Source organism: Heterodontus francisci, chromosome 3, assembly GCF_036365525.1.
Source record: "Heterodontus francisci isolate sHetFra1 chromosome 3, sHetFra1.hap1, whole genome shotgun sequence".
NCBI classification, from domain to species: domain Eukaryota; kingdom Metazoa; phylum Chordata; class Chondrichthyes; order Heterodontiformes; family Heterodontidae; genus Heterodontus; species Heterodontus francisci.
The window spans coordinates 161412506-161429602 of record NC_090373.1 but is presented as its reverse complement, the minus strand read 5'-3'; the positions used below and the strand labels follow the sequence as shown (position 1 = coordinate 161429602).

The following is a 17097-nucleotide window of genomic DNA, read 5'->3' as shown; positions in this document are numbered from 1 at the left end:
CTCCACACGTGCAATTGCTTTTCAATAGTTATTCAGTAACTCTCTTCCTCTTGCAGGGAAAAAATAGGAAGAGGAACTAGACTAGGAAAGGGCCAGCCAATATCCAAACAAGATAGAACAGACAGCCCTGGAGATTAATGGCTCAGTGAGAGCACAAAGTTTCAGCTTAGCTAAACAGGGTCTCTTGATTATTACTTGCAACCTTTCATTAATTTCAAGCAATTGCACATTCAGCCAGCTTGGCAGCATCATGCTGCTTAGCGAAGTCGCTTCTGCTACTGTGTAGCTTGTCTGTGCCATTATAATTCTTTTCTCTTTCTCCTTTAGGTCCTTCTCAGCATCTAGACCTTGGTGAGAAGAATTCAGAGGACAGTTCCAGTTAGAGAGTTAGTTAGAAGAGTCTACACGGTGAAACACGCAGCATGTGAGCAGGAGCAGGGATGTGGAAAGGGCCGCCCTGAACACATGAGTGCAAGGTCAACTCCAACCTCTGCTGAGGAGAACAGAGATACAGAATTCAAGTGTCCCGTCTTCAAAACGAAATTGCTTTCAGCACGCATGCAATTGTATAATGTATTGGAAAACCTGTCAAGGTTTTGCCATACAAAGTCTTAAAGTTTGGAGGAGTCCACTTCTAGCTTTTGTGGCGTCCTGTCACAGAGCATCAGCACTCACCAATCTTCCATGGAGTGGGAGGTAACCTCCATGGACACTGCAATCTGGCCTCCCCACACTAGGAGTCTGTGTCACCAGCCATCGCAGCTTTATTGGAAAGTGAAACTGCTACCATTCAGACTCTGGCACCTAACCTTTGCTCCACCTTGTAAAGATTGGGGGAAACACATAGATGGGGCTTTAAAGGCATCACTGAATTCTTCATGCCTGCTCTGCAGCTACACAGTGGGAGTGATGAGGCACAGCACCATGGGAGTGGCAACAGGAATGACATGCGTTCACCGCTCTCAGGATGTCAGCACATAAGCTCCCTCTCCACCCCATCAACTAATGCTTGTCATGATGCCAGAAGGTGCCGGCAGCAGCCCAGGATCCGAGAGGGCACTCACCACGAGCATCTCAAAGGTCTTCACTTGAGCGATGACAATCTTCTACCAGCCATACTGAAGCCACTGGGGGTGCACCTCACAGGAGTCGTAGCGGCACAGTGGTGCAGTGGTTAGCACTGCAGCCTCACAGCTCCAGCGACCCGGGTTCAGTTCTGGGTACTGCCTGTGCGGAGTTTGCAAGTTCTCCCTGTGACCGCGTGGGTTTCCGCCGGGTGCTCCGGTTTCCTCCCATAGCCAAATCCTTGCAGGTTGATAGGTAAATTGGCCATTGTAAGTTGCCCCTAGTGTGGGTAGGTGGTAGGAGAATGGTGGGGATGTGGTAGGGGATATGGGGTCAATGTAGGATTCGTATAAATGGGTGGTTGTTGGTCGGCACAGACTTGGTGGGCCGAAGGGCCTGTTTCAGTGCTGTATCTCTAAATAAATAAATAAATAAAATAACATTTTTAAAAAATTGAAGAAAGGCACAATAATGTCATGATGGCTACACGTGTGCAGTCAATGACTCATTGAACATTAGGGAAGCTAGCCACTGCAGCAATTTCTTTTTTTCTTTGATGGGATGTGGGCATCACTGGAAAGGCCAGCATTTGTTGCCCAGAGTCCTTTCATTCTGACTGCTGCTGTCTATTAGGAAGGATACATAGTTGTTGGCCCTTACAATGAGGGCATTGATGACCTGCTGGATGTAGTTATGAACAGCAGACTGAGAGTTGCAAGAAATGTCCTTGGCAGCACCTAGAAGTTAAAGACTATGGTTACACGAATTGCCACCGGCAAAGTATAGCCATCCAATCCAGCAGGCACAAGGTCTTGTTGCCGAAAAGCTGCAGAGGTCTGAGGTCTGCGATAGTTTGCCTCAAGAAGTGCAGCCTCCTCATACACTGCTCCTCAGACAGACCCAGGAAAGTCATTGTAGATCCAATGGGCCAGTTAAAGTCTTTTTTGAGCAGCCCCTTTCACCTGTTGTCTTCTAAAAGGTCAACTGCTGCTCCTTGTGGCCAGGCAGCCTACTGGGGCTGCTCCTGCTGTTGCATCTCCTCCTCCTCTTCATGCAACCAGGTTAAAATAACAAGAATGGCCCCTATCATAAGTTGTGTGTTAATTGAAGCTGTGTAAGCTGAATAAAAAAAATCTCCAAGGTAAACTCAAAATCCAAAAAACTCAATAATCTGAGCATTTGCAGGTGAATGATCTTTTAAGAAATGGACCTTAGAGACCATTGCTGCTACATTTTACTCAGTGGATGTAATGCTTGTGAGATTTCTGTTCTTCATGTTAAAACTGCATCAGGGTTATAATGATCTCATACAACCCCAATCTGTATATATTCATGAGTCGCCTGCCTGCTTCTGACAGGCACTTCAGATGCCTAATAAAAAACTGCACAGTTATGGTAGCAGATGGGAAATGAGCAGGATTGGGGCAGTAAGTCTGGAATATAACTTTAATTCCCCTACCACCCTGTTCCTGCAGGGTAAGGATATTTAAAGTTCCCCCTTATAAATCAGATCATTAGATAGTCATATTTTACTTCACTTCAAAATGCAAGCTTACTGCTGTTCCATTTTAATTACTTAATTAAAGAATAAAATATATTCAGTAATATAGATTCAGACGTACTCACCATTAGTAGCTTCATTATTGATGCTGGCAACATCTTACTGTTTTCTTGGTCTGAAAATGTTGTGTGTTGAACACATTCATTGCACAAATGTTTCATGTGCTGCTCAGCTTGTTTTCTCTCCACCAACAGTTGTTGAATCTTCTCCTGAAGATTTTTCCAAGTTGTTGGAGCTGCTGGATATTAGCAAATGATAGACACTTACTCAAAAATCTCTCTCTCCCAATGCTACCATTTTATCACATTTGTTATTTATTTTTAAATAGCTCTGTTGCCTACAGCAGGCTGTCTGCCTGGGTTGTATTAAAATTGTTACCATTCTACATAGTTTAATGTTTGAAACTAAAGTCACAGATTTGGAAGGTGCTGTTTAAGGAGCCTTGGTGCATTGCTGCAGTGCATCTTGTAGATGGTACACACTGCTGTCACTGTGCGTCGGTGGTGGAGGGAGTGAATGTTTGTGGATGGGGTGCCAATCAAGCGGGCTGCTTTGTCCTGTATGGGGTTGAGCATCTTGAGTGTTGTTGGAGCTGCACCCATTCAGGCAAGTGGAGAGTATTCCATCACACTCCTGACTTGTGCCTTGTAGATAGTGGACAGGGTTTGGGGACACAGGAGGTGAATTACTCGCCACAGGATTCCTAGCCTCTGATCTGCTCTTGTAGCCATGGTATTTATATGGCTACTCCAGTTCAGTTTCTGGTTAATGGTAACCCCTAGGATGTTGATAGTGGGGGATTCAGTTTGTGACCTCGACCAACTGGAAGGACAAAGGCAGCAAATGCATGGGTGCACCACTACCTGCAAGTTCCCCTCCAAGTCACACACCATCCTGACTTGGAACTATATCGCCGTTCCTGCACTGTCACTGGGTCAAAATTCTGGAACTCTGTTCCTAACAGCACTGTGGGTGTCCCTACCTCACATGGACTGCAGCGGTTCGAGAAGGCAGCTCACCATCACCTTCTCAAGGGAATTAGGGATGGGCAATAAATGCTGGCCTAGCCAGCAATGCCCACATCTCATGAATGAATAAAAAAAAATTGCACATGTCAGCTACATAAACTACAATGCTTAACTAGATTTCATCCAATAGTTTGTTTTGTGTTTGTGTCAAAGGAACGTTACATAACGCTTCAAATGTTTAATCTTCGGACAGGACTGATAAAACAGGATCAGCTGCTCCTTTACCACTCACCCCTCCCACCATGACCCCCAGGCTAAGTCTTTCTATTTACTTTAACCACAGTTGATAACTATTTTTGCTTCGAATCAAAGGTATTCTTTGACAAAGCAAAAAGCCTGAGATGTGTAATGTCTTTTTTCAAAAAACGTGACATTCTTTTCATGTCAGCAAGGACAATATAACCAATAATATACTTTTTAAGTAAAACAAATTCCTAACATGGTGATTGAACCCTTTTTATAGTTATGGACCATTAATGTTTCAAAGCTATGCTTTCAGACAAAGTTATATACTTTTATAAAAGTAAATCTTTAATGATTAGAGAACCAAAAAATAGTCGTCTTTAGCTGTGACAGACCAACTGAGTAAGGCATGGCAGCATAGGTTTTAACTGAGCAGAGATTAGCAAATAAGTATGATCTGAAAAGGGTATTATCTTAAAATAAGGTCTAATTAAGCCTAAAGTAGCATTAAAGGGTAGGATCAGGAGCTAGGCTCGTGATGTGTGTGCCATTTATGATGTGGATATTCTGGATTTGCGGAATACATAAACACACAAAGTGCAAGAGAGTTTGTATTGTTTAAGCCGAGGGATGCTGACTGATCTCTGGGACCAGCTGCCACACTCCACAACATTTTTGGGAAGGAAAGACTATTGAAAGACACATCCTAATAAAGGGAGACCGAGTGAACCTAGGAACTGGAGTTGGCCATGCAGCCCTCGAGCCTGTTCATTGCTGATAAATACCTAAACTCAATTTGCCCGCCTTTATTCTAGATCCTCAGCCACAAAAATCTATCAATCCCAGTCTTGAAAATTAAATCATCCAAGCATCCGCAACATTTTAGGAGAGTGAATTCCAGATTTCCACTACCCTTTGTCTGAAAAGGTATTTCCTGATTTCACTCCTAAATGGTCTAATTCTAATTTTAAAATTACGTCCTCTAGTTCTGCATTACCATACAAAAGCAAACTGTTTTTCTATATTTACCCTATCAAATCCCTTTATCATTTTAAACACCTGGATTAAATCTAGCCTCAATATTCAAAACTCAATGAAATACAAGAAATGTTTATGCAACCTGTCCTCATAATTTAACACTTTCAGCCCTGGTAACATTCCAGTGAATCTCCGCTGTACCCCTTTCAAACCCAATATATCTTTCCTAAATTTCAAGGGGAAATATTCGATTAGGCCTGATATCAGGCGTGGGGATTGTGATACGCAATTACCCCACACCCAGTCCCGCTGAAGCAGATAACATACAAACTTCATGCTGCCTGCTGTTCAACATCATTGGTTGCAGCCCAGTGCAAAATGTGCTGTTGACTGGCTGCACGCTCAGTAGGGGACCCAGGTGCATGCATGACTGGCACAACATACAGCTAGCCTGCACTTCTGATAGGCAGCCTGCCATTCTTAAAGGGGAACTGCACTCAGGCTACAGGAGCTGCTGAAGCAGTCTCAGGAAGGCTTTAGTGGAAGGAAGAGGACTGCAAATGGAGCAACAAACCAGAGTGAGGCCTCCTAGGTTTTCAGATGTGGCACTGGAGGCCTTAATGACGGAGGACAAAAGGAGGAGAGAGGTCATGTTTCCACAGAGGGCCAGGAGGCCCTCACGGCACCCTGTGAAAGGAATAGAAACCAGGGAGTTCAATTCCCAGAGTCTGGACCCAATTACCTAGCTGCAGTGCTGGAAGAAGTTTAATGATCTCACATTGGTGGTCAGGGTCAGTAAGTGTATCTTCAAATGGCATTACCTACCCATTGCAACTCCACCCTCTCAAAGCACCACAGTCCCATCACACGCCTATCAGCAATCAGGATATTCCTCCTAACATTTAGATGTTCCACTTCACATTCACACACTTGCCAATGCTGCCAGCCTCACAACTATCTCTTGCTGCTTCCACATACCTCCAGCTATTCAGCTATGGCAGGCATATCAACCAAACACGTTGCAACGCACTCAATAAAATTCTTCCCTCTCTCTTGCATAACCATAGGGTGCAGCAGAAAACCGGTGGGGGACAGGCCCACCTGCATCTCCTGAGACCTTTGGAGGAGACGGTGCTCCATATCATGGGGACAGCTGTAACTGAGGCCATTGCATTTGGCGTCACCAAGAACATTCAGGGTCACAGTATGTGACCCTTATGGCCCTTATGAAATTCCACTTCAGCTTCATCTTGCTACCTGCCATGAAGTGCAAAACTGATAGTGTGACCCTGGATCTCTTCCACATTCCCCCGCCCAAGCTTCCCTCACCCCAATTGTCTCCATCACACTTGTGTTTTCAGATGCCCAAGATATGCTGCCTGGCTAGTCAGTGCAGCCTCACCATAAGGACAAGAGCAATACCACAACACTTAAGAAGAGGCCCCATCACTTGATCTGACACTTGCAGCCACCCACTTAGATACTGCCACAGCACATGCCTTAGGGGGTATGATAGAGTCAGGATCAGCATGTGGTGAGTCACTGGGCATGAACAGGCTGCAACCAAGCCGGGGTGGGGGAGGATACTGCGTCTGCCAGCTTAGTGTAGGGTGAGGTTGTAGAAGAATTATGCTGCAGTGGACTCAGATGAGGACTTCAATGGAGCGTCATACAGGCTGATGGGCATACACACAGAGATGCTTGGTGCATTTACAGGCCTACCACACAGCCTCCTCACAAGGACTGCAGCAGTTCAAGAAGGCAGTTCACCACCATCCTCTCAAGAACAATTAGGGATGGGCAATAAAAGCTGGCCTAGCCAGCAACACCCACATCCCACGAACAAATAAAAAAATACTCTCAGGGAGCATGGAAGAGTCCAGCTCCAACTTGAAACAGGGCTTCATACAGAGTTTGGAGCCCATCCTTTGCAGCGTGGAAGTGGTGGCCAAGACCCTGTCGACACTTGTGGACCCAGCCATAAGGCAGCATCTGGTAGCAGAAGTCTTAGCTTCCATTGTAGCACAGGCAGAAGCCACCCACTCAGTGCTGCAGTGGAAGCTCAGATTAAGATGCAAACCCAGCTTGGCGCCTGCCTGCAAACTGACTGCTGCAATCATGGCTGTGGGTACCAGTGCCCAAATGGACATGCAGGTTCTCAGAGCAGTCCAGCAATCTGTCCTCCCAACAGATTATGTTGATTCATTTTAGTAGGAAGAATGAGGTGAGGCAATATAAAATAAAGGATACAATTCTAAAGGGGTGCAGGAGCAGAGGGACATGGGAGTATATGTGCACAATTCTTTGAAGGTGGTAAGGCAGATTGAGAAAGCAGTTAATAAAGCATTATTATAAATAGGGGCATAGTGTACAAAAGTAACAAAGTTATGATAAACCTGTATAAAACATTGGTTTGGTTTCAACTGGAATATTGGTTCGAGTTCTGGGCACCACACTTTTGGAAAGATGTGAAGGCATTAGAAAGGGTGCAGGAAAGATGATGAGAATGGTTCCAGGGTAAAGGAACTTCAGTTACATGGATAGGTTAGAGAAGCTGGGGCTGTTGCCTTGGAGAAGAGAAGGTAAAGAGGAGATTTTGATAGAGGTGTTCAAAATCATGAGGGTTCTGGACAGAGTAGATAGGGAGAAACTGTTCCCATTGGCGGAAGGATCCAGAACCAGAGGATACTGATTTAAGGTGACTGGCAAGAGAAGTAACAGTGACAAGAGGAAAAACTTTTTTTATGCAACGAGTGTTCAAAATCTGGAATGCACTGTCTGAGCGTGTGGTGGAGGCAAATTCAATTCTGGCTTTTAAAAGGGAATTGGTTAATTATCTGAAGAGAAAAAATTTGCAGGGCTACGAGGAAAAGGCAGGGGAGTGGGACTAGGTGAGTTGCTCATGCAAGGAGCTGGCATGACACATGGGCTGAATGGCCTCCTTCTGTGCTGTAACCATTCGATGATTCTATAAGATTTCTCGGGTTGTTGAGACACCACCCCAAGGGAGCGGCAGTGCCCCTGCCGTACTCGAACATGTTGTCCTCTCTCAGGATGACAGCATTTGTGCTCCCACCACTGCCACTTCACTAGTGCCCTTGTTGTTGTCTCTCAGCCAGCCAACCCACACTGCTGCCGCCCATGCAAAGGTAGTGCAGTCCGAAGCTGGGCTGTCAAGGCCCAGAGCTGCTCGAGACGTTCTGCACTGCCATCTGCAGTCTCCCCGACAGAGTCAGCAGCCATGCTGCAGCCACTGGCGTAGCACTGCATCAGAGCATTAGGACAGGCAAAGACAGGCACTAAAGGAATGCACAAGTGTGAATAGCTCTATTTTCTATGTGTTATCAGAAGGGTTGTTGGGTAAAGTTGTTGCTTAATCTTTTTGTCGGTGGCTGTTATTTTAGAATTTTGGCCTAGGTCACACTGTGATTGTATGTAAAAGATGGATTGAAAGGTGAGGAATTGTGGAGCAATAGTGATGGTAGGATGATATCTCAGGGAAACCAGAGTCTGAGTATCTGCTCACAGCCAGCCCATTTGAAGCAAAGGGGTCCTGGATGCCTCCTCCCTACTCCTCCTCTTCCTCCTCCTCCTTCTCATCACCCCGAAGTGCCCTCTGAGGCCTGGTGGCAACGGCTGCAGTCTCATGATAATAAAGTTATGGAGGACGCAGCAGACTACGATGAACTTGAAGACACAGTCGGGTGAGTGTTGGAAAGCTCCACCTGAGCAGTCCAGGCAGCGGAACTCTTTCAGGACACTGAAGATTTGCTCCACCATATTCCTGGTGGGGGCATGGCTTTCATTATAGGCGCACTGTCCAAGCACGGTCGGGTGGTGGAGGGGAGTCATGAGCCACATATATAGCGGGTATCCCTTAGCAGCCAGCATCTGATTCTTCATGGTGGACCAAGGACGGTGACTGCAGCTGATTGGCACGGGATGAATTCATTATGACTGCTGCCAGGAGAGCAAGCATTCATCAACAGGATCTTCTGGGCATGGCCGCACACCATGTGTGTACAGTCGATAGCACCCTGCACCAATGGAAACCTCATTAGTCTGCCAAAGCCACATGCTCACTCCTCCTGTTTCTCTCTGGTAAGACAGAAGATGATGAAAGCCCTTCTCCTGCCACAGAGGGCCTCTGTCACCTCCAGAGGCAGTGATGCACGGCAGACTGTGAAATGTTGCAAATGTCATTTGCTCCTGTCTGGAAGGATCCACTGATGAGAAAATTAGGGCCATGGTTATCTTGACAACCTCTGGCAGCTCTGTGCTTGCCTTGCTGCATAGCTGTAGGTCTGGTTGTAGGAGGTGGCACAGTTCAGTCACTGCCTCCTTGCTGAAACATAGATGTCTCAGACACTGCTCCTGGCTGAGGAGTGTTCCCTAAAAACCCTTGGGAGACAGGGCCTTCTAATGAGAGCTCTCCTCCTGCCTCTGTGCACAGCTTCCCCTCTCTGCACCCTGTGCTCCATATACAAGTCATGCTGCAGCCTAAGAGGAACCTCAACTATAGCCCCCATTACTGAAAACAGGCTTTTTCCTGACAGGCCTTCCAACTCTGACCTCCTTGTCAAAGGCCAGCACCACTCCCCTGTAAATCCAAAAAGTTTTCCAAACCTCTCCAATAACACTCAACACAATACTTCCAGGAACTGTGCACCAGCAAAATAAAGTCAAAAGCACCTTGAAGTCCCATGGTGATCCCTTAAAATAAATCTGGGGGGTTGTTCCTTACAGAATCACAGAATGGTTGCAGCACAGAAGGATGCCATTCAGCTGTCATGTCTGTGCTGGCTCTCCAAAAGAGTAATTTACCTAGTGCCAGTCCCCACCTTTTCCCCATAGCCCTGCACATTCTTCCTTACAGAACCTTAGGATCTACAGAATCTTACAGAATCATGCAGCTAAATACATGTTCATCTGGGAGTGATTAAGAGAGGGCATTAACAGGATTTGCAAAGTCCAAAACGCCAAGTCATGCACCAAATCAGCATTAGACATTGTTTGATGTCACAATTCGCCCACTCTGCAGGCTTCCAGCACACATACGGCACGCCTGCGCCACACCGGAAGCCCTCTAGCTGACATTTTTAGATTTTCATGAGCTGAATTTCATGTCCTCAGAGACCAAAACTGAATGCAGTACTCTTGATGAAATTGAGCAAGACTGTACAACTGAAGCATCACTTCCTCACTTTTGAATTCCAACCCCTTTAAGATAAAGGCCAACATTTCATCAGCCTCTTTTTTATGTTGTGTGCCTGTACACTAGCTTTTAGTGATTTATGCATATGGACACTAAATCAGTCTTCCACCACTCCTAATGTCTCACCATCAAGAAAATATTCTGATTTGTCTTTCTCAGTGAAACAGAAGAAAGGAAAACCCACAGTAGGAGGAGCAGGAAGAGAAGATAGAAAAAAACAATACAGGGAAATCCTATTTGTGTGAACTAGTCTGATAGGTACACAGTTCTCAACATCGATGGTGAAAACAAGGACACATGCACCGAGGAGGATAATGAAAAGAACACCATGGATTGTGAGGTAAGGGGATAACCATAAAGAAACTGGGCGTAAAGTGAGTGGTAGTTCTGGGGAATTTATAGTTAGGAGCATAGATGGCCTGTTTTTCAACCATGATCAGGAGTCCCAAATGGTGTGTTGCCTCCCAGGTAATTAGTGTAAGGTACATAACAAAACAGGCAAAAAATTCTTAGGAGAAAGGAGGGAAAGCGGCCAGAAGCCATGGCTCATGTCGGAACAATTGGAAAGAGTAGGACTGAGGAGTTTGAGCAGTTGGGTTCAAGCCGAAAGTGCAATACTTCAAAGTCAGTAATTACAAGATTACCCCCGGTGCCAGGTATTGGACATGTTAAAGAGATGCAGATCAGACAGGTCAATGTATAGCTAGAAAAATTGAAGGGAAGGTTTCAGATCCCTCGGATAGTAGGACAGGTTCTTGAGAATAGGGAAACCATACAGACTTCACCTGAATCAAACTAGTACTGGTGTTCTTGAAAGAGAGGATAAATAAGGCAGTGTGGGAGGATTTGTAGCATTAAGGCAGGAGGAGTAGTGAACAGACCTGAAATATGAATATCAGTGAGATAGAAAAGACACAGAAGCTGGATGTTATGGTATGAAGCACGAATACAGCAAAAAAGTGTATGAAGGAAAGGATATCCTAGTCAAAAAGAAAAAGGAAGGATTCGTAAGGGCTAGAAGTCTGGGAACAGTCGAAGCCCTTGAGCAATACAAAGAAAGTAGGAAGGCACTTGAGCAAGGAGTCAGGAGGGCTAAAAGGGGTCATGAAAAGTCATTGGCAAACAGGATTAAGGAGAATCCCAAGGCTTTTTATACATATATAAAGAGCAAGAAGGTAACTAGGGAAAGGGTTGGCCCACTCAAGGACAGAGGAGGGAATCTATGTGTGGAGCCAGAGGAAATGGGCGAGGTAATAAATGAGTACTTTGCATCAGTATTCACCAAAGAGAAGGACTTGGTGGATGATGAGTCTAGGGAAGGGAGTGTAGATAGTCTGGGTCATGTTGTTATCAAAAAGGAGGAGGTGTTGGGCGTCTTGCAAAGCATTAAGGTAGATAAGTCTCCAGGGCCCGATGGGATCTACCCCAGAATACTGAAGGAGGCAAGGGAAGAAATTGCTGGGGCCTTGACAGAAATCTTTGCATCCTCATTGGCGACAGGTGAGGTCCCAGAGGACTGGAGAATAGCCAATGTTGTTCCTTTGTTTAAGAAGGGTAGCAAGGATAATCCAGGAAATTATAGGCCGGTGAGCCTTACGTCAGTGGTAGGGAAATTATTAGAGAGGATTGTTTGGGACAGGATTTACTCCCATTTGGAAACATACAAACCTATTAGCAAGAGGCAGCATGGTTTTGTGAAGGGGAGGTCGTGTCTCACTAATTTGATTGAGTTTTTTGAGGAAGTGACAAAGATGATTGATGAAGGAAGGGCAGTGGATGTTATCTATATGGACTTCAGTAAAGCCTTTGACAAGGTCCCTCATGGCAGACTGGTACAAAAGGTGAAGTCACACGGGATCAGAGGTGAGCTGGCAAGATGGATACAGAACTGGCTCAGTCATAGAGGGTAGCAGTGGAAGGGTGCTTTTCTGAATGGAGGGATGTGACTAGTGGTGTTCCCCGCAGGGATCAGTGCTGGGACCTTTGCTGTTTGTCTTATATATAAATGATTTGGAGGAAAATGTAGCTCGTCTGATTAGTAAGTTTGCGGACGACACAAAGGTTGGTGGAGTTGCGGATAGTGATGAGGATTGTCAGAGGATACAGCAGGATATAGATCGGTTGGAGACTTGGGTGGAGAAATGGTAGAAAAAAGAACAGTACAGCACAGGAACTGGCCATTCGGCCCTCCAAGCCTGCGCCGATCTTGATGCTTGCCTAAACTAACACCTTCTGCACTTCCGGGGCCCATATCCCTCTATTCCCTTCCTATTCATATATTTGTTAGGATGTCTCTTAAACGACGCTATCGTATCTGCTTCCACCACCTCCCCTGGCAGCAAGTTCCAGGCACTCACAACCCTCTGTGTAAAAAACTTGCCTCGCACATCCCCTCTAAACTTTGCCCCTCGCACCTTAAACCTATGTCCCCTAGTAACTGACTCTTCCACCCTGGTGGAGTTTAATCTGGACAAATGTGAGGTAATGCATTTTGGAAGATCTAATACAGGTGGGAAGTATACAGTAAATGGCAGAACCCTTATGAGTATTGACAGGCAGTGAGATCTGGACGTACAGGTCCACAGGTCACTGAAAGTGGCAACGCAGGTGGATAAGGTGGTCAAGAAGGCATACAGCATGCTTGTCTTCATCGGTCGGGGCATAGAGTATAAAAATTGGCAAGTCGTGCTGCAGCTGTACAGAACCTTAGTTAGGCCACATTTAGAATATTGCGTGCAATTCTGGTCGCCACACTACCAGAAGGACGTGGAGGCTTTGGAGAGGTACAGAAGAGGTTTACCAGGATGTTGCCTGGTCTGGAGGGCATTAGCTATGAGGAGAGGTTGGATAAACGCGGATTGTTTTCACTGGAACGACGGAGGTAGAGGGGCAACATGATAGAGGTTTACAAAGTTATGAGTGGCATGGACAGAGTGGATCGTCAGAAGCTTTTTCCCAGGGTGGAAGAGTCAGTTACTAGGGGACATAGGTTTAAGGTGCGAGGAGCAAAGTTTAGAGGGGATGTGCGAGGCAAGTTCTTTACACAGAGGGTGGTGAGTGCCTGGAACTTGCTGCTCGGGGAGGTGGTGGTAGCAGGTATGATAGCAACGTTTAAGAGGCATCTTGACAAATACATGAATAGGATGGGAATAGAGGGATACAGTCCCCGGAAGTGCAGAAGGTTTTAGTTTAGACAGGCATCAAGATCGGCGTAGGCTTGGAGGGCCGAATGGCCTGTTGCTGTGCTGTACTGTTCTTTGTCCTTTGTTCTTTGATATAACCACATGAGGAAATAATAACAAAATGAATACACACGTCAACCCAGGAAGTAAGGGAATGGATAGTTTAAAGTTCTATAAATGAATGCTAAGAACCTTAACAATAAAATAGGAGACCTCCAGGATTTTTCTGGAGAAAAACTGGTATTATGGGCACCACAGAGACATGGTTCAATACTGGCATAGTTCAAATCCCACCGCAGCTGGTGGAATTTCAATTCAATTAATGAATAAAAATCTGAAAGTGAAAGCTAGTGGCATGAAACTATCATCAATTCTTGTAAAAACCCATCTGGTTCACTAATGTGAAGCCACTCAATTGTCAAGGGCAATTAGGCATGGGCAACAAATGCTGATTTTGGCAGTGACATCCACATCCCATGAAAGAAAAAGGAAAAAATATAAAAATACAAACAAGGAAAGGATGTCGACTTTAATGTGAGATAGGTGTAGATAGGGAAGACACCCTGTGGAGAGACATGAGGGAAGGGATAGTAATTATGGGCATCTCCTTTGCACCAACAAGTCAAAGGAGGGAAATGGACAAAGAACTTTCTGGTCAAAGAAAGGAAGTATGTACAGGAACAGATGTAGCAATTATGTGTGACTTTGATTTACCAAGGATAGATTGGTATATATATATATAAAGGGTGCAGTCAAAACATGGGCATAATATTGGATTGTTACATGGAAGCTGGAGTGCTATTGGACCGAATGGTGCAAAACAGCGAAGAGATGTGAAAGTAGGTCAGAGCCCTCAAATACCCTTGTCAGAGAACATAAAATGATGGAGACTAAACCTAGGTTTATGATGAAAATAAGTACAATAGACCCATTCAAGTGTATACAGCCTATTTTGAGGGGTGAGCTCAGGAATGGACTGGACAATAATTTTAGAGAGGAAAAACATAGAAGAAAATTGGATCATGTTTAGAAATATTATACACAGATACAAATAAATAAAATACTAAAACATATAGGAACACTAGGTAGAAGGGCAACAAAGGAAATAATGCAGGGAATAAGAGGACAAAATAAATTGGGGGAGAAATTCATCTCCAAAGCGCTGCAAGCAGAGACAGCTGTTTTACTGAGGCGTGTTATGCCACCGGCCACTTACAGCGCGATGCGTGGGGTGCGTCTTCTTGAGAAGGGCACACATGCTGACATGCCTGGCATGCACTTAAAGGCTGTGAAGGAGTGCTATCACAGCCTAACTGGCTGATATGGCAATAGGATGCCTAATTTGGACCACGCAAATCCCAGGCAATGATTTTATACATTACTCTGCTAACAAGTGTTAAGCTGCAAGATGGACCCTGCACTAATGCGGCCCAGGCACCCAAACTGCAGGTCAGGTAATTTTTAAGAACCTTTTCTCTTGCAAAGTGTATGGAAGTACTCTGGAGTATTTTTGGAGGTAGGGGTGAGTTTCTGGATTTGTTATGGAGCATTGCTACATCCTCATAGGGATGGCAGAGGAGTAGGTGACCTGTCTACATAAAGGCTGCAGCGGGTATAGGGGCTGCTGTGGCTTGTGCCTCTGGGTGTGCAGGAAGATAGGGAGATAGAGCAGAGGCTGCAGAGAGGGCAAGCTCTGCACAATGCGCACTGCCAACTTAGATCTGGACTCCTCCATGCTCCTTGACAGTGACAGGAGGCTGCCTGCGGACTGGTTAGCGAGTCAATGCACCCAGTATCTCCATGTGTATGCCCATTAGAGCTCTCCTGTATGCCACTCCATCAAGGTCCTCATCTGAGTCCTCTGTAGCAGAACTCATCTGCAACCTCTCCTCCAATGGGTTGGCAAATGAATCTTTTTTTTCTGACCTGGCTGCAGCTCACTCATACCCGGTGACTCACCAGGTGCTGATCCCAACTCTATATTTGCTTCCAAGGTACATGTAGTACCAGTATCTGAACTGGTGGCTGAGAGGGCCAGGTCAGGTGATGGGACCTCTTCATCAGTGCTGTGCTGTTTCTCCCTCTTTTCCTCCATTGCAGCCAGCCCCATGATGCTGAAAGCCATTTCCTCTGCAGGGCTCAGGAGATGCAGGTGTCCTTGTCCACTGTTGGACTGCTCTGTTCCCTTCTATTGTGTTCCACTTTGGCCTGCAAGAAAGAGGGAAGAATATCAGTGATTGTGTAGTACTGTGTTTGGGTGATATGCCTGCCATAGCTGAATAGCTGAAGACAGCAAGAGGTGGGTGTGAGGCTGGCAGCCTTGGTAGGTGCGTGAGGGTGAGGTGGAGTATCTGGATGTTAGCTGTGAGTCCTAAGTGCCAGGAAGTGCTGCTGGGTGTGTGATGGGGGTGCGGAGTACTGAGCAACATGAGAGGTTGGTAGTGTGCTGGATAGGAGATAGAAACATAGAAAAATAGGAGCAGGAGTAGGCCATTCAGCCCACCAAGTCTGTGCTGGCTCTTTCAAAAAGCAATCCAGTTAGTCCTATTCCTCTGCTTTTTTTTCTCTTTCAAATATTTATCCAATTTTGAAAGCTACTGTTGAATCTGTTTCATCAGGCAGTACAGAGTTTTTCCTTGTGTCGTCTCTGTTTTCTTTGTCAATCATCTTAAATCTGTGCCCTCTGGTTATTGACCCTTCAGCCATTGGGAATGATTTCTCTTTATTTACTCTATCTAAACCCCTCATGATTTTAAACACCTCTATCAAATCTCCTCATTGCTTTCTCTGTTCTAAGGAGAATGGATAAAATACCTTTATTTGCAACTGGATCCATCACAACGGTTTTGGAGTCAGTGAAATACACGTGGTGAGAGGCTGGTCTTTGCACGTGAGCTGCTGGTACTGAAACTTTCTCCAAGTTTGTGCGCTGATAGAAATCTCCTAAAAAGACATGTTTTGAAGAAGACTCCACACCCTAAAGGGATAAAATAAATGTAATTAAAATTACCTGTCTGATATAAGCCGTAATTTGTGATTGCATTTTGCATAAATTATTTTTACTCATATATGTCATCTATGGGACCTCAGATCAAAGGATATATTGATTCCTGAGCTATGAGGGTGGCACATTTTGAGGGTCTATTCTACACTTCTAGCTTTGGATTATTTTTACTCTTATATCTTACATAAATCTCTTGGGCATGTTCCAGCTCCCTATACCTATAACAGTACCCTTGAAATATAGGTGGGCTTTCAGTTACAAGCATACCCTCTCTGGTATTTAATTTGAAACAACTAGAATTTATTCTCTACCTCCACAAGGTCTCTCTTCAGTCTCAAAAAGTGGTCCTCATGCAAATATTAAGCAATTTTATTAAACAAACAAGAAATAAATGATCTAACAGTGATGGAATACCATTATACATTTGCATTAGAAAGTCAACTATCTAACTCCTGCAGTGGAAAAACAAGTCACAATCTAATACAAAGTTATTCCTTTGCAGGTAACAGCCCCAAAATCCAGAAAATTTTCAGTGGATTCGAGGAACATTCAGGACAGATGGAGACTTAATGTAGTGGAAATTGGGGTTCTGCGGTTCGATATTGGACTGGGGATTTCCTGTGGGGAGCAGGGACAGGTGGTTATTTCATCTTCTCCCTTGCAGCCTTACATCAGAAATGGTGGCAGGACAGGCAGGATGGTGTCTTCCACAGAATGCCTGCTAGCTCTGTCTTCTATACCCCAATTGTACTGTACGCCCGCAGCTGAAATCCTGCATACTCTGGTAAGGTCAGCACTGAAGGCACCAGCAGGCATGAGCCCAGTGTAACTCAAGGATTTTCAGTCCCATAATGTTGATGCCCAACCCTAATTAGCTCTTT

General features: G+C 45.1%; 1 protein-coding gene across 2 annotated transcripts in view; it reads right to left on the bottom strand.

Annotated features, from left to right (window-relative positions):
* The window catches only part of cep57l1 (centrosomal protein 57, like 1), a 95132-nt gene extending 78943 nt beyond the window's left edge, over positions 1–16189 (bottom strand). Inside the window, exons 1-3 of one of the 2 annotated variants that reach the window (XM_068027195.1) lie at positions 16027–16189; positions 15172–15420; positions 2692–2864 (exon numbers count right to left, since the gene is read on the bottom strand). In XM_068027195.1, coding sequence (XP_067883296.1) covers positions 2692–2864; positions 15172–15337 — 339 coding nt within the window. In that variant the 5' untranslated portion in view covers positions 15338–15420; positions 16027–16189. The remainder of the gene's footprint in view (positions 1–2691; positions 2865–15171; positions 15421–16026) is intronic. The other variant, XM_068027190.1, reaches the window with a different exon arrangement.
* Between the last annotated feature and the right edge of the window lie 908 nt (positions 16190–17097).